Source organism: Pongo pygmaeus, chromosome 1 (assembly GCF_028885625.2).
Source record: "Pongo pygmaeus isolate AG05252 chromosome 1, NHGRI_mPonPyg2-v2.0_pri, whole genome shotgun sequence".
Classification (NCBI taxonomy): Eukaryota; Metazoa; Chordata; class Mammalia; order Primates; family Hominidae; genus Pongo; species Pongo pygmaeus.
In genome coordinates, this window is record NC_072373.2 from 17,739,719 (window position 1) to 17,764,417 (window position 24,699).

General features: G+C 38.9%; 1 protein-coding gene across 2 annotated transcripts in view; it reads right to left on the bottom strand.

Annotated features, from left to right (window-relative positions):
• Window positions 1-22,954, bottom strand: part of TSNAX (translin associated factor X) — a 38,996-nt gene extending 16,042 nt beyond the window's left edge. The window contains exons 1-4 of one of the 2 annotated variants that reach the window (XM_054446038.2): window positions 22,620-22,954; window positions 22,086-22,190; window positions 14,143-14,257; window positions 8,869-8,999 (exon numbers count right to left, since the gene is read on the bottom strand). In XM_054446038.2, the coding sequence (XP_054302013.1) occupies window positions 8,869-8,999; window positions 14,143-14,257; window positions 22,086-22,190; window positions 22,620-22,635 (367 nt within the window). In that variant the 5' untranslated portion in view covers window positions 22,636-22,954. The remainder of the gene's footprint in view (window positions 1-8,868; window positions 9,000-14,142; window positions 14,258-22,085; window positions 22,191-22,619) is intronic. The other variant, XM_063671164.1, reaches the window with a different exon arrangement.
• Window positions 22,955-24,699: the final 1,745 nt, after the last annotated feature.

Below are 24,699 nucleotides of genomic sequence, written 5' to 3' on the forward strand. Positions count from 1 at the left end.
ACTGGGCTGCCCCAAATATGTTGATCATATGTTGAAGCCCTAACCTCTAGTACCTGAGAATGTGAGTGTATTTGGAGACAAGGTCTTTAAAGAGGTGATTAAGTTAAAATTAGGCCATTGAGGTGTACTTTTATCTAATATGACTGGTGATATAAGGAAAGATTAGGACACACAGAGACAACAGAGATGTGTGTGCACGTGTGCACAAGGCCATGTGAAGACCCAGGGAAAAGATAGCCATCTGCATGTCATGGAAAGATGCCTCAGGGGAAATCAAACTTGCCAACACCCTGATCTCAGACTTCAGGCCTCCAGAACTGCAAGACAATAAATTTCTGTTTAAGCCACCCAGTCTGTGGTATTTTATTATGGCAGGCCTAGTAAACTAATGTAGTATCTTTGAATCAGTGCACCTTTGCCTTCTGAGATAAACCACATGTGCTGAAATTTGTATTATTAATTTTACTACTCATCACAGTTGACAATATACTACTCACCAACAAAGACAGAAGTATGTATTTCTATTTTAACAACAAACATGGCCACAACAATGCATCAGGCTGCTTCTCTTTTCCTACTTCGCCCACTGTCATCCTGCTGCCAAATAATGAGCACGACCCAAACCACGAATTAATCTAACTTTCTGCCTCATTCATTCCTATTGCTATACGGAAAGGATTGTATTTATTGCTCAGGTAAATTTTCAAAAATGATTAACAGTAACTATTAAATATTCCTGGTTAAGTTCCCATCCTCATTACACTCAGAGTCATTCTTTTATTTATTTATTTTTTGGCTGGGGGCGGGGACGGAGTCCCGCTCTGTCTCCCAGGCTGGAGTGCAGTGGTGCAATCTCGGCTCATTGCAACCTCCGCCTCCTGGGTTCAAGCGATTCTCCTGCCTCAGGTGCATGCCACCATGCCCAGCTAATTTTTGTATTTTTAGTAGACACGGGGTTTCACCACTTTGGTCAGGCTGGTCTCGAACTCCTGACCTCGTGATCCGCCCACCTCAGCCTCCCAAAATGCTGGAATTACAGGCGTGAGCCATCAGTCATTCTTAAATCTCCAGTCTCCCAACAACTCCATACCATTTCCCCACCACATCCCCTTTTCTCAGCACATGAGACGAAAATGGAAGTGACTGAGCAAGAATTTTCTCAGTTCCCTACCTCTATAGCCATCTGTAACTACCCATCTGTAACTGCCCATCTGGGAAGAGGGAGCTGTCCTGTCATACAAGGCTTAAGCTCTGGATCCCATCCTCAGGTCTTGATTATTCAGGGATATTATTCCCTTACATATTATATTGTATTTCCTTTAGTTAAGGTTTCCAGCCTTTGGTTTTATTCTCACTCTACACTCTCCTTAGACAATCTTATCCACATCTTTAAAATTAACTACAATTTATGAGCTCACGACTCCAAGGCTATAACTGCAGATGCATCCTGAGTTCTCTAGACCTACGTATCAAATTGCCTCCTAGGCAGCAACCTGTATGTCCTAAGATTTCCAATTAACTTTTCCAAAACCCATTCCACATTCCTGTTTTCTCCTCTTAACAAATAACATTCCTATTCATCCAGTTGGCCAAACCAGAAACCTAAAGGTATCCCTAGAGTATTCCCTTTCTTCATGCTTCTTAAAAATAAACTGTCTTCTAAAAACATGCCCACACCTCTCTATTCCCACTGCTAACACCAAACTTGAGGCCCTATTCATTTCACACCAAGAAGGACCACTACAGCTGCCTCACCTCTCTGCCTCTAGCTTCCCATTGAATAAAATAAGATAATGGCAAAACAGAAAGCACAGACTTGAAGGGAGGATGTCCTAGGTTCTAAAGCTAATTCAGTCTCTTGTGAGCAGTGTGAACTGAGGTAAGTTTACTCATTTTACTGTGCTCCAATTTTCTCATCTGTAAAGTGCAGGCATCTGTTTACACAGTAGGGTTTATATAGAATAATGTACCAGTGTCCGGTATAAGGGCCCTTTGTATCTGTTTACTAAATTAAACTATGAGAAGAATAAAATAAGAATTATTGCCATTAATTTTTGTTAGACAATATTTTATAATGTCTTTAAAGAAAGCAACAGTAGCCAGGCGCGGTGGCTCATGTCTGTAATCCCAGCACTTTGGGAGGCTGAGGCAGGCGGATCACGGAGATCAAGACCATCCTGGCTAACACAGTGAAACCCCGTCTCTACTAAAAATACAAAAAATTAGCCAGGCGTGGTAGCGGATGCCTGTAGTCCCAGCTACTCGGGAAGCTGAGGCAGGAGAATGGCATGAACCCGGGAGGCGGAGCTTGCAGTGAGCCGAAATCGTACCACACTGCACTCCAGCCTGGGCAACAAAGTGAGACTCTGTCTCAAAAAAAAAAAAGGCAATGTTTTTTTGTTCCTTGGATTTCTTTTCCCTTTTATTAGCTTACAATTAAAAGGGGCTGTTATTCTTCTAAAATGTTATCCTAAGTCAGTATGTACTACGATTCTCAAATACTTTTTGGTTTGCTAAGAAGTAACAGCAAATTGGCTGGGCACGGTGGCTCACGCCTGTAATCCCAGCACTTTGGGAGGCCAATGTGGGTGGATCAGTTGAGGTCAGGAGTTTGAGACCAGCCTGGCCAACATGGTGAAACCCCATCTCTACTAAAAATACAAAAATTAGCTGGGTGTGGTGGCGTTTGCCTGTAATCCCAGCTACTTGGGAGGCTGAGGCACAAGAATCACTTGAACCTCAGAGATGGAGGTTGCAGTGAGCCCAGATCACGCCACTGCACTCCAGCCTGGGTGAGAGAAAGAGACTCTGTCTCAAAAAAAAAAAAAAAAAAAAAAGTAGTAGTAGCAAACTATGTTAACAGAACACTATTTTTATCCTACTAAGCCATGATAAATTAAGACAAGAGTATGTCAAGGAATAAGGATCTCTTTGACTCGATGCAATATGTCCAAAACTGAGTAAGACATTGTCTCTTCTTCTCCATGTTGCCTATTTAGCCCTACCCTTATCAACTGGCAGACAGATCTCAGGTCAAAAGAATAACCTTCTGAAACAAGATTTCAGAAAAGGAATGGGAATGCTCAGAGATGAAAAGAGAAATTAGACTAAAAGACCATCATACATTTGGACAGTCCAAGTAGCGTGTATCATTTATCTACAAAGAGTATTTACAAACCAAGTTTTCATAACCCAGAAAATGTCTATAGACAGATTTTCTCATGGCCATAGTAGTCATCACAAAAGTTCACAGTATGAAATACACACTTACTAAATTGTGATTGAAACAAGTCACCAAAAAATGCCTAATGAGCATGTGACATTTACATGCAACCCTAAACTGTTTCTATTTTACATAATTACATTACATACATTACGTAATTTGGCCCAGTGCGGTGGCTCATGCCGCCTGTAATCCCAGCACTTTGGGAGGTCAAGGTGGTTGGATCACAAGGTCAGCAGCTCAAGACCAGCCTGGCCAAGACGGTGAAACCCCATCTCTACTAAAAATACAAAAATTAGCAGGGCATGGTGGTGGGCGCCTGTAATCCCAGCTACTCGGGAGGCTGAAGCAGAGAACTGCTTGAACCCAGGAGGCGGAGGTTGCAGTGAGCCGAGATTAATCGCACCACTGCACTCTAGCCTGGGCAACAGAGCGAGGCTCTGTCTCAAAAAGAAAAAAAAATTGCGTAATTTATGTAATTACATGTATAGGTAAAATTAAGGATGATGAGCGTCTTTAACAAGATATAGAATCTTCAAGAAAAGAGATCTTCAAGAAAAAGCCTTTGGTGGCCAGGCACGGTGGCTCACGCCTGTAATCCCAGCACTTTGGGAGGCCGAGGTGGGCGGATCAAGAGGTCAGGAGATCGAGACCATCCTGGCTAACACGGTGAAACCCCGTCTCTACTAAAAATACAAAAAATTAGCCGGACGTGGTGGCGGGCACCTGTAGTCCCAGCTGCTCGGGAGGCTGAGGCAGGAGAATGGCGTGAACCTACGAAGCAGAGCTTGTAGTGAGCCAAGATCACGCCACTGCACTCCAGTCTGGGCGACAGAGCAAGACTCCGTCTCAAAAAAAAAAAAAAAAAAAAAAAAAGAAAAAGAAAAAGAAAGAGCCTTTGGCTTTAGATAAAACAGTTTAAAGCACTAGATACTAGCTATCAGAGATGGATAATAGTCTAGCAGAAAGTCTATCAGAGTAGATAAAACAAGTCAGATTCCAATCCCAATACTATCACTCACCTCATTTACAAAATTAGGTAGTAGAACTAGAAGTCTCCTCACCAGTTATAAAATCACTTTCAAACAGACAAATGAATGCTTTCAGAAAGAAAAATCTATTCAGAAAAAAATGTTGAATCAATCAACAGGCATATACCTGCATTTTCTATTACACCAAAAGAACATCAAATTACCGTATCAGGCAGAGAAAAATTAACTATTCATCAAACATATTTTCCTTGGCACGCACAGAGACCGTATTTCCCATTCTTCCTTAAAGCTGGTGTGGCCATGTGACTAGCCAACAAAATGTGAGCAGAAGTGCTCCATGCCACTTCCAGGGCTGGTGCATAAAATCCTCAGGCACCATCCCCCACTCCTCCCTTTTCCACAATCTGTCAGCTCTATGTTGATGCCGTGGCTCATCTTGGAAATCATGTACTGGTAACAGCAGAGCCCCAGAGAGCATGGATCTGTGAATAACTAAGTGGGCAGAGCACACTCAAACTACCACCACAAAGCCTGGTCTTCAAGAGAGAAAGATAATGATTTCTATTTTGTTAAGCCACTGCAACGTCACAGTTTATTAATGTTTCTGCACTTAGCTTTACCTTAACTAACCAACATCTCTGGTACTTCTCTCTTAATCTCAGTCATTAACAGATAAATTCAGTTTTTAGCTATATTATTCCATCCACTACACTCTTCCTACTGTTACTCCAAAAGCTTACAGAGATTCATATCATAGTTCATTTTTCCAGTGGGCACTCACAATTTTGCCAACATGCTGAACCTATATCGAATTTCTCTGTACTGCTATAGTAGCTTTGGAACTTCCCTAAACGTTAATATTGATCCTATTCCTGCTAGTATGTCTAAGAAATAGCTCCTGGAAACTTGCTTTCTTTTAGAAGAAACAAAAAACGGTAAAATATAAACTCGTGAAAGCAAATCATCAGATAAAGCATATGGCTGAACAACAACAACAAAAAGCCTTTTAAAATTAGTTTTGTTCTTCATTCTTTCAACATCTATATTTATGGAGAACTTATTAGGTGTCTGGGATATATAAAGTGAAAAACAGGAATGAAATCTTTGTAGAGATTCATAGAGTCTACATTCTAGTAAGGGAAAGAGAGATAATGAAGAAATATAATATATAAAGAGATTACACATTAGAAGTTGAGAAGTGCTATGAAAAAAGGGCCACAGTGTGTGCTGGGTATATGAGGAAAACCTCAGTATTTGGGGTGAGCAAAATAAAGCCTTTCCTAGGAGTTAGGTTGTAAAGTCAAGAGGTAAATGAAATCCATGTGGGAAGAAACCAGTGGTACCACGTGCTAGCTTATGACCCTGAGCATAACTTGAGAGCCTCAATCTCCCCGCTTGTGAAGTGGTAAAAAATATCTATGATTTAGAGGTATTGCAAAAACCTGTGAGATTGTGAATATAAAGAATAGTGGCTAAAAACATATCTTAACTGGCCCAAAACATCCACTTTACCCATCATCACATTCTTGGATAAAAGAATTAAAATATGAATTAGGATATAAACTTAGCTTTGTGTACCGAAATGTCTCAAAAAATGACAATTCTTATCATTATCAGTGATATAAACTAAACTTAAGAAAAAAACATGTATTTTTTCTTTGAAATGGAGGACATTTCCCCCAAATTGTTAATTTTTCAACAAGAGGGAAAAAAAATGACAGGACACAAATTTTTTTTTAAGTGACTTATTTCAAGCAGCTAATTATTTGTTCATTTGTTTAACCATCCCTTGGGACAATCTGTAATCTACTCTGATAAGAAATGTGTAGAAAACAGACCTGACGTTTTGTTGTTGTTCAATTATTAGGATACTCAATGTTTGAGCTCACACAAGTATCCCTTAGGGAAATGCTCTGCGTGCCATTAGCACTATTCTTAATGAGGAAAAGCACAGAACTCCTTTAGTTCACTGCCAGAATTGTTTTATCTTCAAGTCAAAAGAACAACTATTTGGAGTAATACCAAAACAAGCATTTAACAATCACAAGCAGCAAGCTATTCATAAGCATCATATTGTTAATGCTAATCCAATTATAAATAACCTTATTTTATCAAATAAAATATCTGTCAGCAAAATTTTCGGTGCTAGACACCTCTTTACTTGACTGCTTTATTCCTTAACTTTAAGAAAAAACATCTTTATTGCTTCAATTCAAAGAACCTCATTTTACAGACTTTTTACAGGAAAGATATAGAAAATCCATTATTTTAATCCATGAGTAAGTTGTCTTCAAAGGAAACTTACAAATCATAAACGAAGGCCTAAAAGAGACCACTGTGCTTATAATAATCCTCAATGATACAGTGAAGTAGGAAAATCTGAAGATCTATCATTCCCATTTTCTTAATGTTCTATCTTTCCAAGAGTACAGCACTTCCTTCCTGAATTAGGAAATACTCTATTTCCCTTTCACCTTTTTCTCTCCATTTCTCTGTTCTGTAAGACAATGTATAGCTTTCTAGGTTGCTTTTGGTATCATTATCTATATGGTCTTGGCCCTTATTTAAACTCTTTATACTTCACTGATGCATGAGGACATACAAAATAGAACTACTGGGCCAAATACAGCAAATCTGAAATGTCCCATATGTCCCACAGATATTTGGGGAACTTGATGTTGTCACAATTAGTAGAGCCTAATTATGCACTAATAAGGAATTGAGAAGTTTAAACATGAAAAACTTTTTCACACATGAGGCACCAACATTGTGGGGAAAATATGTGAATTTTTATTAAAATACAAGTTTTAAGCAGACTAAAGTCCAAAGTGAGAACTACTGTGATCAGCTTTTATTATTTATTAACTGTCATGAATTTTTGCAAGATAGGCATACTATATGATGATGTGATAGAAAAAATGATAAAGATTATGGAAGTTATTCAAACTCTTGCCTTTAGTCATTCAGGTTAATAGGATACTTAGGAAAAGCTGTAGAACTGGATTTCTGTTTAATACAGACATTTAGACTGTACTGCTGCTTCAGTTCAAGCACTTTCCAGAAACTAAGAGACCTAACTTGGTCCCCCACCACCACCACCCAGTAGCCCTCAAGATTACACACGCATACCTAACTTATGTATAGCAGGACTACTCTGTCTCAAATATTTTCCTGCTATGAATCTATCTGTAGTATGGTCACAGCTACTATTATAAAGATATTCTCATGTTTTCTGCCAAGCTTGATTTACCTTTTACTTCACCCTTCTTCCCACCAGTACTTCTGATCCTCTCTCCCACTCCAGCCAAATCTGTCACACTTCACAGGTTGTGCCACTTCACAACAAACTAAATTCGTGAAGTCATCTTTATTGTGTATGCTATTAAAAAATCAAATAAATCCCTCATATTAATAAATTATGATGGCAGACTGTATTTCATTTGGTAATATGTTATAATGACTCCTCACAGAACTGTTTTACACTTCAGTTTCCAACAATGCACCCTCAGTTTTAAGTAATGTATGCTGGTACTTTCTCTTACCCATATTAGAAGACAGACATATCAACATTTCTGAAAAAACAAGTGCTGAAATTATAAACGTTTAGGCTAAAACTGGGTATTCGTATTAAGCAGATACCAAATAAACTCATTTCCCAGTCTTCCTGCAAATCTTAGGATACTGACATTGAGCATTCCTAATCCAAAAATCCTAAATCCGAAATGGTCCAAAATCCAAAACATTTTGAGTGCTGACACGATGCTCAAAAGTCATGCTCAAAAGAAATGCTCATTGGAGCATTTCAGGTTTCTGGATTAGAGATGCTCAAGCAGTAAACTGTGAATATTTCAACACTTAAAATCTGAAATACTTCTGTTCCCAAGCATTTTGGATAAGGGATACTGAACCTGTATCTGAATTATCTAGTATCTGTCCTAGCAATGAACCCACATTAGAAAAAGAAGAGGAAAGAACCAAGCACTTTATACATTTATTCAATTTATTTGAAAATAATGATAACCACCAAGATCCAGTATACCCTCAAATTTTTATGTTATTTTTATTTTTTTTTATTTTTTGAGACGGAGTCTTGCACTGACACCCAGGCTGGAGTGCAGTGGTGTGATCGCGGCTCACTGCAAACTCCACCTCCCGGGTTCAAGTGATTCTCCTGCCTCAGCCTCCAGAGTAGCTGGGATTACAGGCGCCCGCCACCACACCTGGCTAAGTTTTGTATTTTTTAGTTGAGTCGGGGTTTCACCATCTTGGCCAGGCTGGTCTCGAACTCCTGACCTGGTGATCCACCCGCCTCGGCCTTCCAAAGTGCTGGGATTACTGGTGTGAGCCACCACTGAGATGTGCCCTGTCTGAACACATTCTACATACTCAAGAATAAAGTTCATCCTATGAAATCTGTGTTCTCAAATACTTTATTAAAATCAATCAATGACCATCATTACACTGTTAAAAAATAAATAAATAAATAAAGCCAACTTGCCTTTGGATTACTTCTGTATTACTACAAAGTTGCAGTTCTTTAAAAGCCAGTATTATTATTTCATCAGGTGTCACTTAAAATTCATGCAACTCACATGTTAACCATGTAGCACACTATTTAAAATATGTATTACCCTAAAACAAACCCAGACTTACCTGTAGTAATGGCTCGATGGAACTGATGCATATCTTCCCCTGATAGCTCTTGGGCTACCTGGAATATCTTTTGTCTGACACCATCCAATTTAATTTCTGATTCAGTCAATATATCTTCCATATCAGGAGCACTATGATCAAGATATTGGGAACTTTTAGAACATCAGATGCTTTAATAGTGAAAAACTAAAATAACCTAATTATCAACATAGGGCTAAATATTGTATGCATTCATATACTTCTAATTCAAAACTACTCAAAACTACTCATAGTATGGAGAACATGAAAATGCTACTAACACACTAAGTGAAAAAAGTATACAAAAATTATATGTTTACTATAACTAAGAAAAATTTTGTTCATAAAAATATGATATATGGATAGATGTCTGCTTTCAGTAAGGGCAGAGTAACATGGACTGGATTTATCCTCCCACCTTAAACAACTAAAAAGAAAAAATAAATACAGAAAACAATGGTTACAGACACTGGACTACAGGCAGCATGGAGCAGTGATCCCTGGGGAAAGGGAGGAGAACAACATATACCCTCTGACTGCCCCATCTTATTGCCTGGAAAGCTTCCAAGTGACAGTACAGAGACAGGAAACTTAGGTGGAACCTGGGAGTCAGCCTGAGTAGAAAAGGAGTTGGGAGTTTTGGGGGATCAAGACAGCTAAAATTTGCAGAGCAGAGTAACAATGAGGAGAAAGCTGTATAAACAGAGAGCTTCAGAGATTTATAGAAGCAACCTCCTCAAGTCTTCAGTTGAGTACTAATCCGTGCAGGCATGTGAGGAAACTACCTAAGGCTGGAAAAAGAATTGCCCAAAGTGAGCAGGCAGAACAATTCCCTTAGTTCACAGAGCCAGAAAGAATTGATTTATCATCAGCAGACTGACACTACAAAAATTATTAAAGGAAGTTCTTTAGGCAAAAGGAAAATGATACCAGATAAAAATCTGAATCTATACACAAAGGAATGAACATTTACAAAAATTGGTAAACGTGGATAAATATTTTTCTTATTTTTAAATCATACTGTTTAAAGTAAAAATCATAACATATTGTGGAAACAACAAAAGTAGAAATAACATGAACCACAACAGTAGCAAAAAAGGCCAAGCTAGTAGAGGGGAAATGGAAAAGGAAGTATAAGATTTTTATACCATATGTGAAGTGATAAGTAGTCCTTACTTTGCATGGTACTGTGTTAACTGAAACTTGGGCACATCAACACTGTGACTTTCACTGGCAAAGTAACTGTTACCAAAAAATCATGCAAAGTGAAAAGATTCTTATATGCACAAATTTCAGTAAACACAGTATTGTACAAAGTGAGAATAGTTGACAATAAGATATATATTATGAACCATAAAACAATCACTACAAAAACAAAACAAAAAAGGCATAGCTAATAAGCCTACAAATAAGATAAAATGGGATCATAAAAAATTATCCAAAATAAGGCAGGAAGGAGAGAAGAATAGATGGTAGATTTAATTATAACCATATCAATAACTACATTAAATGTAAACGGTCTAAACAACCTGCACTAACAAGCAGAGATTTTCAGAATGGATTTTTAAAAAGCAAGAGAGACAAGAAATCCATGTTAAATGTAAACACAAATAGATTAAAAATAAAAGGATGAAAAGATATACGTTCTGATAACAATCGAAAGAAAACAGGAGTAGCTATATTAACATCAAACTTTGGGCAAAGCCTGTATCCAGGGATACCATCATAATGATAAAGGGTCAATTCATTAAATGCATAACAATCCTAAATATTAATGTACCAAATAAAAGAGCTTCAAGTTACTTGAAGAAAAAACTGATAGGACTTCAAGGAGAAAGTCAAATCTACAATTATCGTCAAGAGAGGTCACCCTCTCTCTCTCTCTCAATAACTGACAGAGCAAGTTTACAGAAAATCATAAGGAAATAAGTGACACGAACACTATCAACCAATCTGACTTAATTACACCTAACAATAGCAGAATACACACTCTTCAAGTGCACACACATTTACCAGATAGACCATATCCTGGGCCAAAATTAATGCTCCATAAATTTAAAACGATTCAAATTATAGAAAGTATGTTCTCTGACCACATGAAATTAAATTAGAAATCAGTATCAGAAAGTTGTCTGGAAAACTCCCAAAATATTTGGACACAAAATAACATACTTAAATTACTCTTGGGTCAAAGATGAAATCAAAATGAAAATTAGCACCAATAAATTTCAAAACTTAGAGGAAATGGCAAATTCCTTGAAAGACACAAACTACTGAAGCTCAATGAAGAAGAGTTATCTATGTCTACTAAAATAATTTTGTAGTGAAAATACATGAGGTCTTCTCACTAACAGTTTTTCAGGTGTACTGTGACTGGCTCATTTCTTTCATGAAGTTTTTTTTTTGTTTTTTTTTTTTGAGACAGAGTCCTATTCTGTCACCCAGGCTGGAGTGCAGTGGCGCAATTCTGAGTTCAAGCAACCTCTGCCTCCTGAGTTCAAGCAATTCTCCTGCCTCAGCCTCCCAAGTAGCTGGGATGCCACCAAGCCCGGCTAATTTTTATATTTTCAGTAGAGTCGGGGTTTTGCCATGTTGGCCAGGCTGGTCTCAAACTCCTGACCTCAAGTGATCTGCCTGCCTTGGCCTCCCAAAATGCTGGGATTACAGGCGTGAGCCTCCACATCCAGCCTCTTTCATGAAGTATTTTTACTTTCCTGATGTTTCTAATATTTCTAAAGTTTCTATTTTTTCTGAAGTTTCTTATTTTTCTGAAGTCTATTATTTTCTAGTCAAAACTGTATGAACAGTATGATCACAACTATGATAAAAAATAGTGCACAAAATAAGAAATCTGCTACTTGATAAAGGCTATCTTTGGGTACTACAGACTGATTTGTCTCATTAAGTAGCTTTACTTTTCTGTCATTTGTAATTTTTCTAAAGACTACCATTTTCTAAGTTTATTATAATGAGCATTTATTTTTTGGTGGAAAAATATTTAAAACATGACTTCACACAGTAATGAAGATTTTTCTAAAATATTAACGTCTCCTGTCATATTCCTCTTACAGGTTGAGCATCCCTAATCTGAAAATCCGAAATCCAAAATGCTCCAAAATCCAAAACTTTCTTAGCAACAAGACACTCAAAGGAAATGCTCACAAGAGCACTTCAGAGTTCAGATTTCCAGATTAGGGATGCTCAACCCAACCCATACATTATCTGCAACTATTCCAAAATCCAAAATCCAAAACACTTCCAGTCCCAAGCATTTAGGATACTCAATCTGTATTTTTTCTTTGTATTATTGCTTTTGTTATTTATATTACTGCTGAATATTGATGGCAATTGTTTTAGAATTGCAATAGGTACTAAAAAAAGTGTCCATAATTAATCAGAACAGTATTGCTTCTTTTGATAATACAAGCCTTATTATGTACAAGCTATCTGAGAATGATATGAGAAAACAAGCAAAAATTAATTTTACAGAGTCAGGTAAGAAAATGTTAACAGTGCCATATTTCAATAAATCTATGTATGGCAAATTAGATTCCATTTAATGAAATAAAAATTAAAATGTGAGAATTATCTTAAAGTTTCATGTTACTGAATGGAATACTTCAGTATCTTTTTTTTTTTTTTTTTTTTTTCCTTGAGACAGGGTCTCATTCTGTCGCCCAGACTGGGGTACAGTGGCACAATCATGGCTCACTGCAGCCTTGACCACCTGGGCTCAATCAATCCTCCTGCCTCAGTCTCCTGAGCAGCTGGGACTACAGGTGCGTACCACCATCTCCAGCTTGTTTTTTTTGTATTTTTTGTAGAGATGGGGTTTTGCCATGTTGCCCATACAGGTGTGAGCCACCATGCCCGGGCAATAATATCTTCAATAATGAAAAGCTAATAAATTATATGTGGTCTTCCCTACATTCTATGATATATAGTATAAAACCAATCACAGCTACCCTTCTGGAGACATCTGGAATTTGTAACAACAATCCGTCTTCAGAAGCTGGACTAAAACACATAAGCTGGGGAGTTGTAGGGTAGATACTATTCTACCTCTCCTGAAACAGAAAGGCAAAGGAATCAGGTCAAATGAATTGTGAAGCAAACAAGCAAAGATGGAAGATGGAGATCCTCAGCTGCTCATAAGATAGTGCTCAATCTTGAAAAGTTCTAATTTTTCTGAAGTCTACTATTTTCTCAGTTTACTAGTCAAAACTGTATGAACAATATGATCACAACTCTAATAAAAAATAGTGCATAAAATAAGAAATCTGCTAGTTGATAGTGGCTTTTTTTATAATTAATTTCCCCGTTCTGCTTAGACTAGTTTGTTAGTTTCTTTTACTTGCAATGACGAAGTCTATCAAATATACAAAGCCTGCATAGAAAAATAAAATAGTAAAGTCCTAGAGAAAAAAAATGTAAACAAAAGTCACAAAACTGAAACAGGAACTTTCAAAAAAGAATTAAGCAGTCAACAGTATCATATGCTACAAAAATGTAAAATAAGAAAACAGAGACTTAATAATATGAAGGTAACAAGGGCATTTCAGTAATTCTGAGGCAGAAAGCCAGATTGCAATGAGTTCAAAAATGAATGAGAAAATAGGTTATGCAGATTTTAACACCTATATAATATTAAAATTTTCACGCATATCATCCAAATAAAGTTTAATGTAACAGGCTCTAACAATCAAAATATTTAACATATTTTCACAGACAATAGCTATATCTTAATGAATAATCTTAACACAAAATCCCTAGCTGCTCTGAATTTTTCTTTCTTAAGTCCACCCAACCCCTACAGACTTTTTTTTGTTTTGTTTTTTTGAGACAGGGTCTGGCTCAGTCGCCCAGGCTAGAGTGCAGTGGTGGGATCTCGGCACACTGCAGCCTCTGCCTCCCAGGCTCAAGCAAGCCTCCCACCTCAGCCTCCCAAGTAGCTGGGACGATAGGCGTGCACCACCAATCCCGCCTAATTTTTGTATTTTTAGTAGAGACAGGGTTTCACCATGTTGCCCAGGCTGGTCTCGACCTCCTGAGCTCAAGTGATCTGCCCGCCTTGGCCTCCCGAAGTGCTAAGATTACAGGCGTGCGCCACCACACCCAGCTGAGACCTATTTTTATTAAAATATTAACTCTTAAGTTGTACCTGCTGCTGATGTCTTCTAATCCTCACACTCAAAGTCACAGAATATTCTAATAGCTAGTATCAAACTGTAATAAATTCTAAAGATGCTTACTCACCTTGTAATCCTATGGAGGAGAAAAATTGTCCTTTTACTTTCAACAGTTATATCCCGACTAAGTTTCACAAGTCTCTCGTATTTGTCATGCCTTGCATCAAGTTCCTGCTGAAATGCTAAAAACACATTATTATGATCATAAGCATGTATATTCTATACTCAAAGCCTATCAAACAATATTTTTAAGATGTATGTCACATAGGCTGGGTGCGGTGGCTCACGTCTGTAATCCCAGCACTTTGGGAGGCCATGGTAGATGGATCAAGAGATCAACACCATCCTGGCCTAGACGGCGAAACCCCGTCTCTACTAAAAACAAAACAATTAGCTGGGCATGGTGGCACATGCCTGCAGTCCCAGCTACTCGGGAGGCTGAGGCAGGAGAATCACTTGAACCCCGGAGGCAGAGGTTGCAGTGAGTCAAGATCAAGTCACTGCACTCCAGCCTGGCGACAGAGCGAGACTCCGTCTCAAAAAAAGAAAAAAAAGATGTCACAATGTAAATGCAGACAATGACTGCAGTCACCTGACTTCATTCAGAAGTAGAACACGATAGTAATGACACTAATTCTCAAAATACAAAAAGGTGTTTATAAACAATCTCTAGCACCTACTGACTCTAGTGTTAATTGTCAAATATCCTAGGTATACATCACTAACAGCGCTAAAGTAGCTCAAGAGGTCCACTTAATGTTCCCAGATTTCTAAACCTTTAAAACTAAGTATCTAATAATTTCTGTAAATGCCAACAACGCACAGCAGCTCACAAATTCCTGAATCCTTGAAGATTTTCTAAAAATCTGTCAATTGTAGTAAGGTAGCATGTGTATATTAAAACGAACATGAAACAAATTTCTTAAAAGTGAATGCCACAGTATGTGTATTGTATCTTCATTTTTTAAAAAGCTACCATATTATATCACATTTAAATATTAAGTAAAAATCTAGTTAGCCCATTTATTTTAGAAAGTACATAATCTCAAATTTAGTTTTACCATGTAGTAATACTGCATACATAAGCATAATATACTTGAGAAATATTTTCAGAAAGATTAGTAAAGAGGAAAAAAAGGAAAAATGACTGAAAATAGACAATCACTACGTGAGTTAGTTTTGTTATAACTAGGGAACTAGATCATAAAGTAGTTCTGCAATCAACAGAAAGCTGTGGCAGAGTTCATCTGAAAATGGTCAGTAAGAAACATCAATATTTAATTAGGCTGGAAAAATGTCAGCTGAAAATTGAGTTAGGATATTAGAAATCTAGGAAAAGAACTGAAAGTAGGAGAAAATGAAGAAGAGTTCCTGAGATCGATGAAAGGCTGAATGCAGGCTGTGGTGTCCAGTTCTTATATACTATCTTCGAAGACTCAACACTTCCACATAGAAATTAATCTTCAACCTGTCAAATTGTTATGGACACAAATCTCCCATTACATAATATTACATTAAGAAAAGATTTCCTCCCCACTTTCATGCATCCTTTTCCTTACAGAACAAAGCATTTTCACAGTTCTAACATGTCTTGCCTTCAGGAAAATTCTCACACATTTGTCTCCTTAAATGTCAGCACTCTGATTCCTTATAGTTACTGTTTTCTCCTTACCTGTATTCTATCAGCACTTAATGCTGAATGGAATACTTTATTTATATCTATTACATATAATTGCCAATCTGCTTACCTTTTAAGCTAACTTAAGTTTCATCTATTCTGCTTAATTTGTTTTAGTCTCGAATATTGAGATTCAAAGAATTTTACCTTGGTAAACTTTTTACAGAAAGCCTAACTTGAGACTGCCAAACGAAAACAGTGTTTTAAGTTTTTTAAAAGAACAAAAAGCTTTCATTATACCACTATCAGATGTTTCAGCCTCAAAATTTGTTCCTTACTAAAATTCTTAACAGTTAACAAAATAATTATTTTTTATTATTGTTTAAAAGACTACATCTAAAGTTTTGTGAATATACTTAGAGCAAAAGGTATTAAATAAATTTAACTGAAGGAAAACTTTACCTTTTCTAGAACACAAAACTTACGGAACGTTGTATATACCTAACATTTAACAAAACAGTACAACAACTGGGAGTCTACATAAAGATTACATTACCTATGGGAAAAATAACCCGCAGAATCTAGAATCTTTTCATAGTAAATTCATGCCTCTAACACATTAAACTGCCTCATGTCCTGCCCTTAGCTCACGAGCCAGGCAGACTATGCCTTCTTGCTAGTCCTGATTCTCTAAGCTTGTACCTTTCTTGATGCCTCTATTTTTGCTACCGCCTCTCATCATCTCACATTTCACTTTCATCATTCAGATATCATTCTGCTCAAGGACTGCTTAAGAATCACGTGCCTCCCTCCTCCCTTACTCTCCATTCCTTACCACGCTTCACTGATTTACATTTATCCTTCGCTAGCTAAAATTATATTATTTATTTGTAAATGTACTTGTTTCACCACTGTATCAGAGCATAGATCCATGTCTAGCAACAGGTGTTCACAAAACATTTCCTGACTGAACTGCTTGTTGAAGTCATAAGCAGTATAACATAATGGATAAGAGCATCTGTTGTAGTTTGAGATAAACGTACTAAGGGTATGTAATCTCCTGGGAACTAAGAAATTGTTGAAAAGGAACTGCAAATCCATGTGCCCAATAAGCACTGCCCCTAACATGGAATAACGTCTTATTATTTTGCTGCTTAGCTATTACTTTTTCAAATGTATGCTAATGCAGTTGGAATAAAATATAAATTACTCACAATAGTAATGTAAGTTAATTTTATAAAGCACTGTTGAATCTGTCTTATCAGCTTCATTACTGTCATCCAAATCTAAGTTACCTTACTACTTTATTACCTCTAAGTTACTTACAAATACCTTACTGTACCGGAACTACAAAATAGTCTCTTGTCTGGTCTGCGTCTGCCCACCTTGCCTTTCTATAGCTGCCAGAGTGACATTTCTAAAATATACTTTAGTTTTTAAGACTCTCTAATGACTCTGCATTACATTTAACAAACTCCAAACTCTTTACGAAGCCTTACATTACTTGGTCCCTTGCAATACCCCCAAAAAGAACAAATCAACAAATCATCATTTATGTAGTATTCCAGCCAGGGATGCATAACCTGAATCTAACCATGAGAAAATATTAATCAAATCTAAGTTGAGGAATATTCTATTAAATAAGACCTATATTCTTCAATCAATATCATTGTCAAGAAAGACAAAGACTGAGAAACTGTTCCAGATCACAGAAAACTAAAAAGAGACATTACAGTGTAATATGTGATCCTGTTCTAGATTACTGGACTAGAGAGAGAAAAGCTGGAAGCAACCTTATTGAGACAACTGTCAAAATATGCACTGTAGATTGAAGTATTGTGTCAGTGTTAAATCTCCTGAAATTAGTTAACACTATAGTTATACAACAGAATAGTCTTCTTCCTAGGAAATATATTCTGAAGTATTAACAAGTAAAGGGGTATGATGAATGCAACTTGTTCTTAAATGGTTCAGAATATATGGTTAGCCATATACATTTACATATATAAAGAGAATAATAAAGCAAAAGTGGCAAAATGTTAAAAATTGGTCAATCTAAGTCAAGCCTATACAGAAATTCTCTGTACTATTTTTCCAACTGCATTAAGTCTTCCAATTTTTTAAATAAATTTGAGATTACTTCAAAATAAATTTAAAAAGAGACTACTTCTTTACTCAGATGATTCAACAGCAGTAGAATATTGATCTGGTAACTCCTTTTAATGTAATTAACTCAAACTTTGATAGCAAAGTGGTTGCTCGGACATTGAAGATCCTGGGATTGAGTTGAACAAACTATACTATCTCATGAAATTTTCTCTGGAAGCTAGTGCTTCTCATTAAAGACTCTCTGAGCCGGGCACAATGGCTCACGCCTATAATCCCAGCACTTTGGGAGGCTGAGGTGGGTGGATCACTTGAGGTCAAGAGTTCAAAACCAGCCTAGCCAATATATAGTGAAACCCCATGTCTATTAGAAATACAAAAATTAGCCGGGCATGGTGGCACAGGCCTGTAGTCCCAGCTACCTGGAAGGCTGAGGCAGGAGAATCGCTTGAACCCAGGAGGCAGAGGTTGCAGTGAGCTGATGAGCTGAGACTGCACCACTGCACGCCAGCCTGGGCGAAAGAGTGAGAGTCTATCTGGAAAAAAAAAAAAAAGACTTCCCATGTAATCCCTTTTAAAATCTCCTCTGACAGACCTGTAAGCTTTTATGTTAAACTTTTCCAAAACACTTGGTAAATCTTATGAAAGGAAAAAAAAGGGAAATGATTTTAATTTTCTTAGAATAAAAATGGCTAGCAAGCAAAAGCAGCCTGTACCTAAAAGTACTGTCTCTATATGTAAGAAAGCAACTATTATTCAGTTTATAAAAATGAAGAGAATAAAATCATCTTATTTATTTCTAAATTACATGGAAATCAAAAAGGCTCCACTAACTAAAATATTTTCTTCTTTAAATATAGGTATGCCTTAACTGGGTTTTACTAGTCTCACAACGGGAATACTGTACAAGTTGTAAAAAATGAACTTAGTAAACGAGATTATCACAAAATGACACGTAACAAAAATTACTTTTATGTAACAAAAAGTTACATAAAGTTTTAAAAATTATTTTAACCACATATATTAATAATATAAACCACCAAAAAAAGAAACTTGGACCTTTTTTTTTCAAGTTTATTAAAATTTTTTTCCCTGTTGTCTTCCTGCTTTTCCACCTTTACTGGGGTATAACTGACAATTAAAAATTATAAGGCCAAGCATAATTGATTATGCCCGTAATACCAGCACTTTGGGAGGCCAAGGGGGACAGATCACTTGAGCCCAGGAGTTCAAGACCAGCAGGGGCAACACAGTGAGACCCTGCCTCTACAAAAAAATCTAAAAACTAGCCACGTGTGGTGGCACATGCCTGTAGTCTCAGCTCCTTGGGAGGTTGAGGTGGATCACTTGAGCCCAAGAGGCTACGCTTGCAGTGAGCAAAGATCACACCACTGCACTTCAGCCTGGGCCAGGATGAGGCGCTGTCTCAAAAAAAAAACAAAAACAAAAAACAAAAAACACCTGTGTGTGTATGTGGTATATAAGGTAACACTTTGATATACGCTGTGAAATGATTACCACTATCAAGCTAATTAATGTATCCATCACCTCAGTTAGCTTTTTTTTTTTTTCCTTTTTGAGTCAGGGTCTCTGTTGCCCAGGTTGGAGTGCAGTGGCCTAATCACAGCTCACTGCAGCCTCAAACTTCAGAGTTCAAGCAGTCCTCCTGCCCCAGTCCCTCCAGAGCAGCTAGGACTATAAGCATACTACAGGCGCATGCCGTCATGCCCAGCTAATTGTGGTAAAAACATTTAAGATCTACTTACTTAGCAAATTTCAAGTATAAACTTCCTGAATTTATCAAGCTCTGTACAGTGAAATACCCTTAAACCACTTAACTCTCTTAATAATGCCTTTATTTCCGAAGTCTTTTCACTCCACAGCCCCGCAAGCTGCCTGGCCTATAGGAAACACTCAATCATGTATACTGCATGAACTGAAAAAACGAGAACTTAAACTATTAACTAAATTAGTAGCTGACAAGGACCTAAATATTTCTAGTCTTTTATTACTGAGATAATAATTAGGCCAGGGTTAAGATAATCAATATGTATTATTTATTATGGCCATATTAATGACCAGTGTAAGTCAGATACTATGAACACAAAGTTAGATAAGGTACAGTTCCTATCCTCAAGGAGCTCAGTCCTGTATGAGGGAGAGAGATGTAAACAAATAAAATGTAATCATGCTATAACAAATATATGTAAAAAACTTAAGAAAGCAGAAACTACGTTTCTAGTTCACTACCAATACATGCGAGAACATAGCAGATACTCAATAAATATTTCATGTTGGTCACCAAGTCGGCTTGAGAGAAAAATCAGAACGCATTCACAGGAAAGAAGCTACTTGAGCTAGGTCTTAAAGAAAATTATAGTTCAGGCCAGGCGCAGTGGCTCACGCCTGTAATCCCAGCACTCTGAGAGGCCGAGACGAGCGGACTGCTTGAGCTCGGAGTTCAAGACCAGCCTCCAGCAACATGGCGAAACCCTGTTTCTACAAAAAAAATTTTTAAAAATTAGGCATGGTGACACACGCCTGTAGTCCCAACTACTCAGGAGGCTGAGTTAGGAAAATGGCTTGAGCCCAGGAGGCAGAGGTTTTGCAGTGAGCCAAGATCGTGCCTAATTATTATCTCAGCCTGTGTGACAGAGTGAGACTCTGTCTCAAAACAAACAAACAAAAAAAAACTGTAGTTCAGCAGACAGGTAATGAGGACACCACCCTAGAAGCAACTCCACCTTTTCTTTGTTTTGAGATGGAGTCTCATTCTGCCGCCAGGGCTGGAGTTCAACGGCGCGATCTCGGCTCACTGCAACCTCCGCGTTCCGGGTTCAAGAGATTCTCCTGCCTCAGCCTCCTGAGTAGCTGGGATTACAGGCACCTGCCACTACGACCAACTAATTGTTCGTACTTTTTTTTTTTTTTGAGACGGAGCCTCGCTCTGTTGCCCAGGCTGGAGTGCAGTGGCGAGATCTTGGATCACTGCAAGCTCCGCCTCCTGGGTTCACGCCATTCTCCTGCCTTAGCCTCCCAAGTAGCGGGGACTACAGACGCCCAGCTAATTTTTTGTATTTTTAGTAGAGACGGGGTTTCGCCGTGTACTTTATTAGAGTCAGGGTTTCACCATGTTGGCCAGGCTGGTCTCAAACTCATGACCTTGTGATCCACCCGCCTTGGCCTCCCAAAGTGCTGGGATTACAGGCGTGAGCCACCACACCCAGCCGCAACTCCACCTTCTTTATCAGTACGCTCTTTATTCAATTACGGCCAGCTGTCTTAAACTTCTGACGATCACAGTAGATACTGTGGTGGTTTTAAAACGTATCCACAAATCACCTAAGACTCCTCCCTCCAAAGGGTGGGACATAATTTCCTTCCCCTTCAATGTGAGAGTTTTTAAAACTGCCTCCCTTCTAACAAACACAATGTGACAAAAATGACAGTGTCTGATGTCTGAGATTAGGACATACTGAGATTGTGGTTTCCTCCTTGCTCTCTTGCACTTTCTCTCTCTGGAGGAGGCCAGATGCCATACCAAAGGACATCCAAGCAGCACAAGAAGTTCATGTGGACAGTAACAGAGAGCTGCTTGCAGGCAAAAGGCCTGAACTATCAACAGCTGTGGATCCTTCAGCCCCAATCAAGGTTTCAGGTAACTGCAAATAGGAATCAACCAGCTAAGCCCTTCTCAGATTTCCTTAATCACAGAAATGTAAGGTACAGGATAGTGGATAGACAGGGACAAAAGGAAAAGGATTTTGTTTTGTGTTTGTTTTGAAATGAGGAATAACTTGTCCAAGTTAATATGCTGAGAAAAGGGGACTGTGAAAATATGCGTATATAGATATACGAGATTCACTAACAGATACAAGCTCCCATTCTGTGCAAAGTGTTACAGTTAAAACAAAGATACCGTCCCTGTCTTCAAGTCTAGTAGAGGAAACAAATACACACTAAATGAAAATATATTTTAGCATATAACAGCAGTAAATATTATCAGGTACACAATTCTTGAGTATGTGACGTGTCTAATATTAATTAGCTAAGGTTTACTGTTTCTTGTGTTTAAGTCATGTTTACCTGATTACTAATATTTCTCTTAACGGGACATAAAAGTGCAGGCCTTTGTAATCCAGACTTTTAGGGTAGATCTAGCGCCACCACAAAACCTCCAGCTAAAGTTTCACATCTAAATTCTTAGGGACTGTTTTCTTGCGCATAACCATGGCTAAATAATTTTGTTCTCTCCCCTTCATCAACTTATATTGCAGAGAACTTACATTTAAAGGCCAACATCACGGGTGATGATGAATTAACATCCTTCCCTTCTCTTCTTTGGTTATGTGGGAAATTGTCATGCTTCCTTTTCCTGAACCCTCCTGATCCTTATATAGAGAAGAAAAAAGTTAGAGAGGGATCTTCCATCACCAAGTTTGCAAAACAGAACACAGGCAAACCTCCTCCTTGCTTTAAAACCAGATACCCACAGGGCCCTCGCCTTAGACGCTTTCCCCGCAGACTGACAGAGATGCTGCCCAGGCCTTTCCAAGCAAATCATCCGAGTTTCCACCAACTGGTGCTATGATCTGGCATTACAGCAATTACTGAACTAGGATAAAATCACACCTCAAAGATTTAAGAAAAAAGGAGGTGTAAACAGGGCCGATCTGGCCGGGGAGAGAACCAGAGCTGCCGCCCCCGAGTCTGCAAGCGACGAAGGCATCCTTCAAGGGTGAAAAGGGGAAAATTGCATACAAAGACTGGAGAACCTCCCCCTCTGGATAAATAACGCCCCGTGTTGTTAAGGACGCCACCTTCTTTGTTGCTCATGTCGTCACAGCCTATGGTGAGACGAGCGGAGACTGAAGGACCTGGAGCAAGAGGAGTGCGCGAGGTACAGGCCGAGAGAACCTGGGAAATCAGCCTCCAGAAAAACGCTTTGCAGCCGGGCCGACTACAACGCAGTGGCCGGAAATCTCCCCTCACGTACTTCCGGCCTGCATCCGGAGGGGAAGGGAGGCCGTCGCCGCTGGCTCCGCCCACCGCGTGGTCCGGGGACCACCACCCCGAGCGTACTATTGCGGCCGCCCTCTGCTGTGCCTGAAGACAGAAGCGACTCTACACGCCTCACAGTATGCACTGTCACTAAAAAGACGATGCGTCCTCCTGGAGCTGAGATCTTTATGATCGTGGGACAGCGACGAAAAACGTACGTAATTTTTTTCTGAAGGCACCTTCGGGACACCTGACTCTTCCCGCAGCGTGGGCCCAGCTTCGCGCGCGGTGCATCGTGGGGGTTGTAGTTCGTCCGCGGGAGCGCGCCCTCCGGTGCCCTGGGCAAGGGGTGTGAGATAGAAGCGAGCGAGCCCTCGAGTTCTTCGGGGCATGTGGGAAGGTTTTTTTCAGGATCCAGGCAGAACCTTACAGAGCTGGGAGTTTTTTAACTTTCCATTCCTGGCAGTGACGCCAGGAGCTTTAAGTGATGGAAATGTGCAAGTCAATCAGTGGATGGTGTTAGTACCGTTTTCTCTTATGAAGATCAAGCCTGCCCTTCGGGTCTACTTCCACCTTTTCCCCCTGCCTGTCTCCCACCGTCTCCCTCCTCTCCACTGGTTCTCAGGAGCCAGACAGCCTGTGTTCAATTTGCCTCCACGGAGTGGTTGTGTGACCTTGATGAAGCACACAACTTCTTTGCCTCAGTTTCCTTATCTGTAACATAGGGATAGAATAGTACCCGCCTTGTAGGGTTATTTGAGGATGAAAGGAGTTAAGGCTCGTGAAGACGCTCTTTCACATATAACTGCTCAATTAAATATTAAATACCATACTCCTCTCACACCAGGGCTCTCCCAAACAAAATGACAGAGAGAAAGCTGAGTAATAGCAGGTGTGTTCCACTAAACTGTGGGCCTTTCATTATGAGCAGGTGCTGCCATATCTAGACTTTGTGCCCCCCCAAGCCCTAGTGCTTCTCAGCGCTGTGATCCGGCCCCATGTAAGCTTCCGTCAATGTTTGTTGAAAAATCACGTTCCTGGCGTCAGGATGGGTAACTAGGTGGCAATTCAGCACCGTCTAGAGAGAAATTCAGGCCGAGGCTTGGTAAGTGGGGTGCCCTAGGCCTAGTACAGAAAACACAAGTACATTTTAAGCTTTCTCTAAATAACCTCTATATTGTAGTCATGTGTTGTACACACAGTCTTTTCTCCTTGTTAATTTAGGAACAAAAGAACAGTAAATGGAATAACTTGGCTAGAATATGGCAGTAACTACAAGGCATGTTCTGCTCTGGCACGAAGGTAACCACCACTCATATCTCTGCAGCCCTGTGAATACGTGAATTGACTAAGCAGATTCCTTGAGGATAAAGTAGGCTCCTCCTGGGGACCTTGCTTGTTGGGCTACTTGCTTTGTGGATGTTAAACAGATAATTCTCATGAGTTTGAGTGACATCTGATCTACCAGTATTCCCCCTCTCTGATTAGAAATGACTTGACCATGCCAAAAAGAATAAAAGACAGCTCTGATACAAATCTAGCCATTTTAATGTGACTCCCTCTAGATCCAGGGAAGCCAGTACTTACGAACCTTTTCAGAGTCAATACTTACTGTATTGTACCATAGTCGAGGAAAAGCGTATTTTTCCTAACTCTCCTGGAGTAGCACATCCCAAGATCTCAACTTTCCAAAACCTGGATCAACTATATTTCTTTTCTTTCTCCAGCCACTACTCCCCTAGCCTGTTCAACTACAGCTATGTTACCTGAACTGCTTTCCACTCTTTCCCATAAATGTAATGATTAGAACACTAAGTTTCATAACCTATAATGACTTCTGAAAGTATTTAAGGGAGGTGAATCCCAGGAGCACTTTCCCAGCACTTATTTGCATATGTA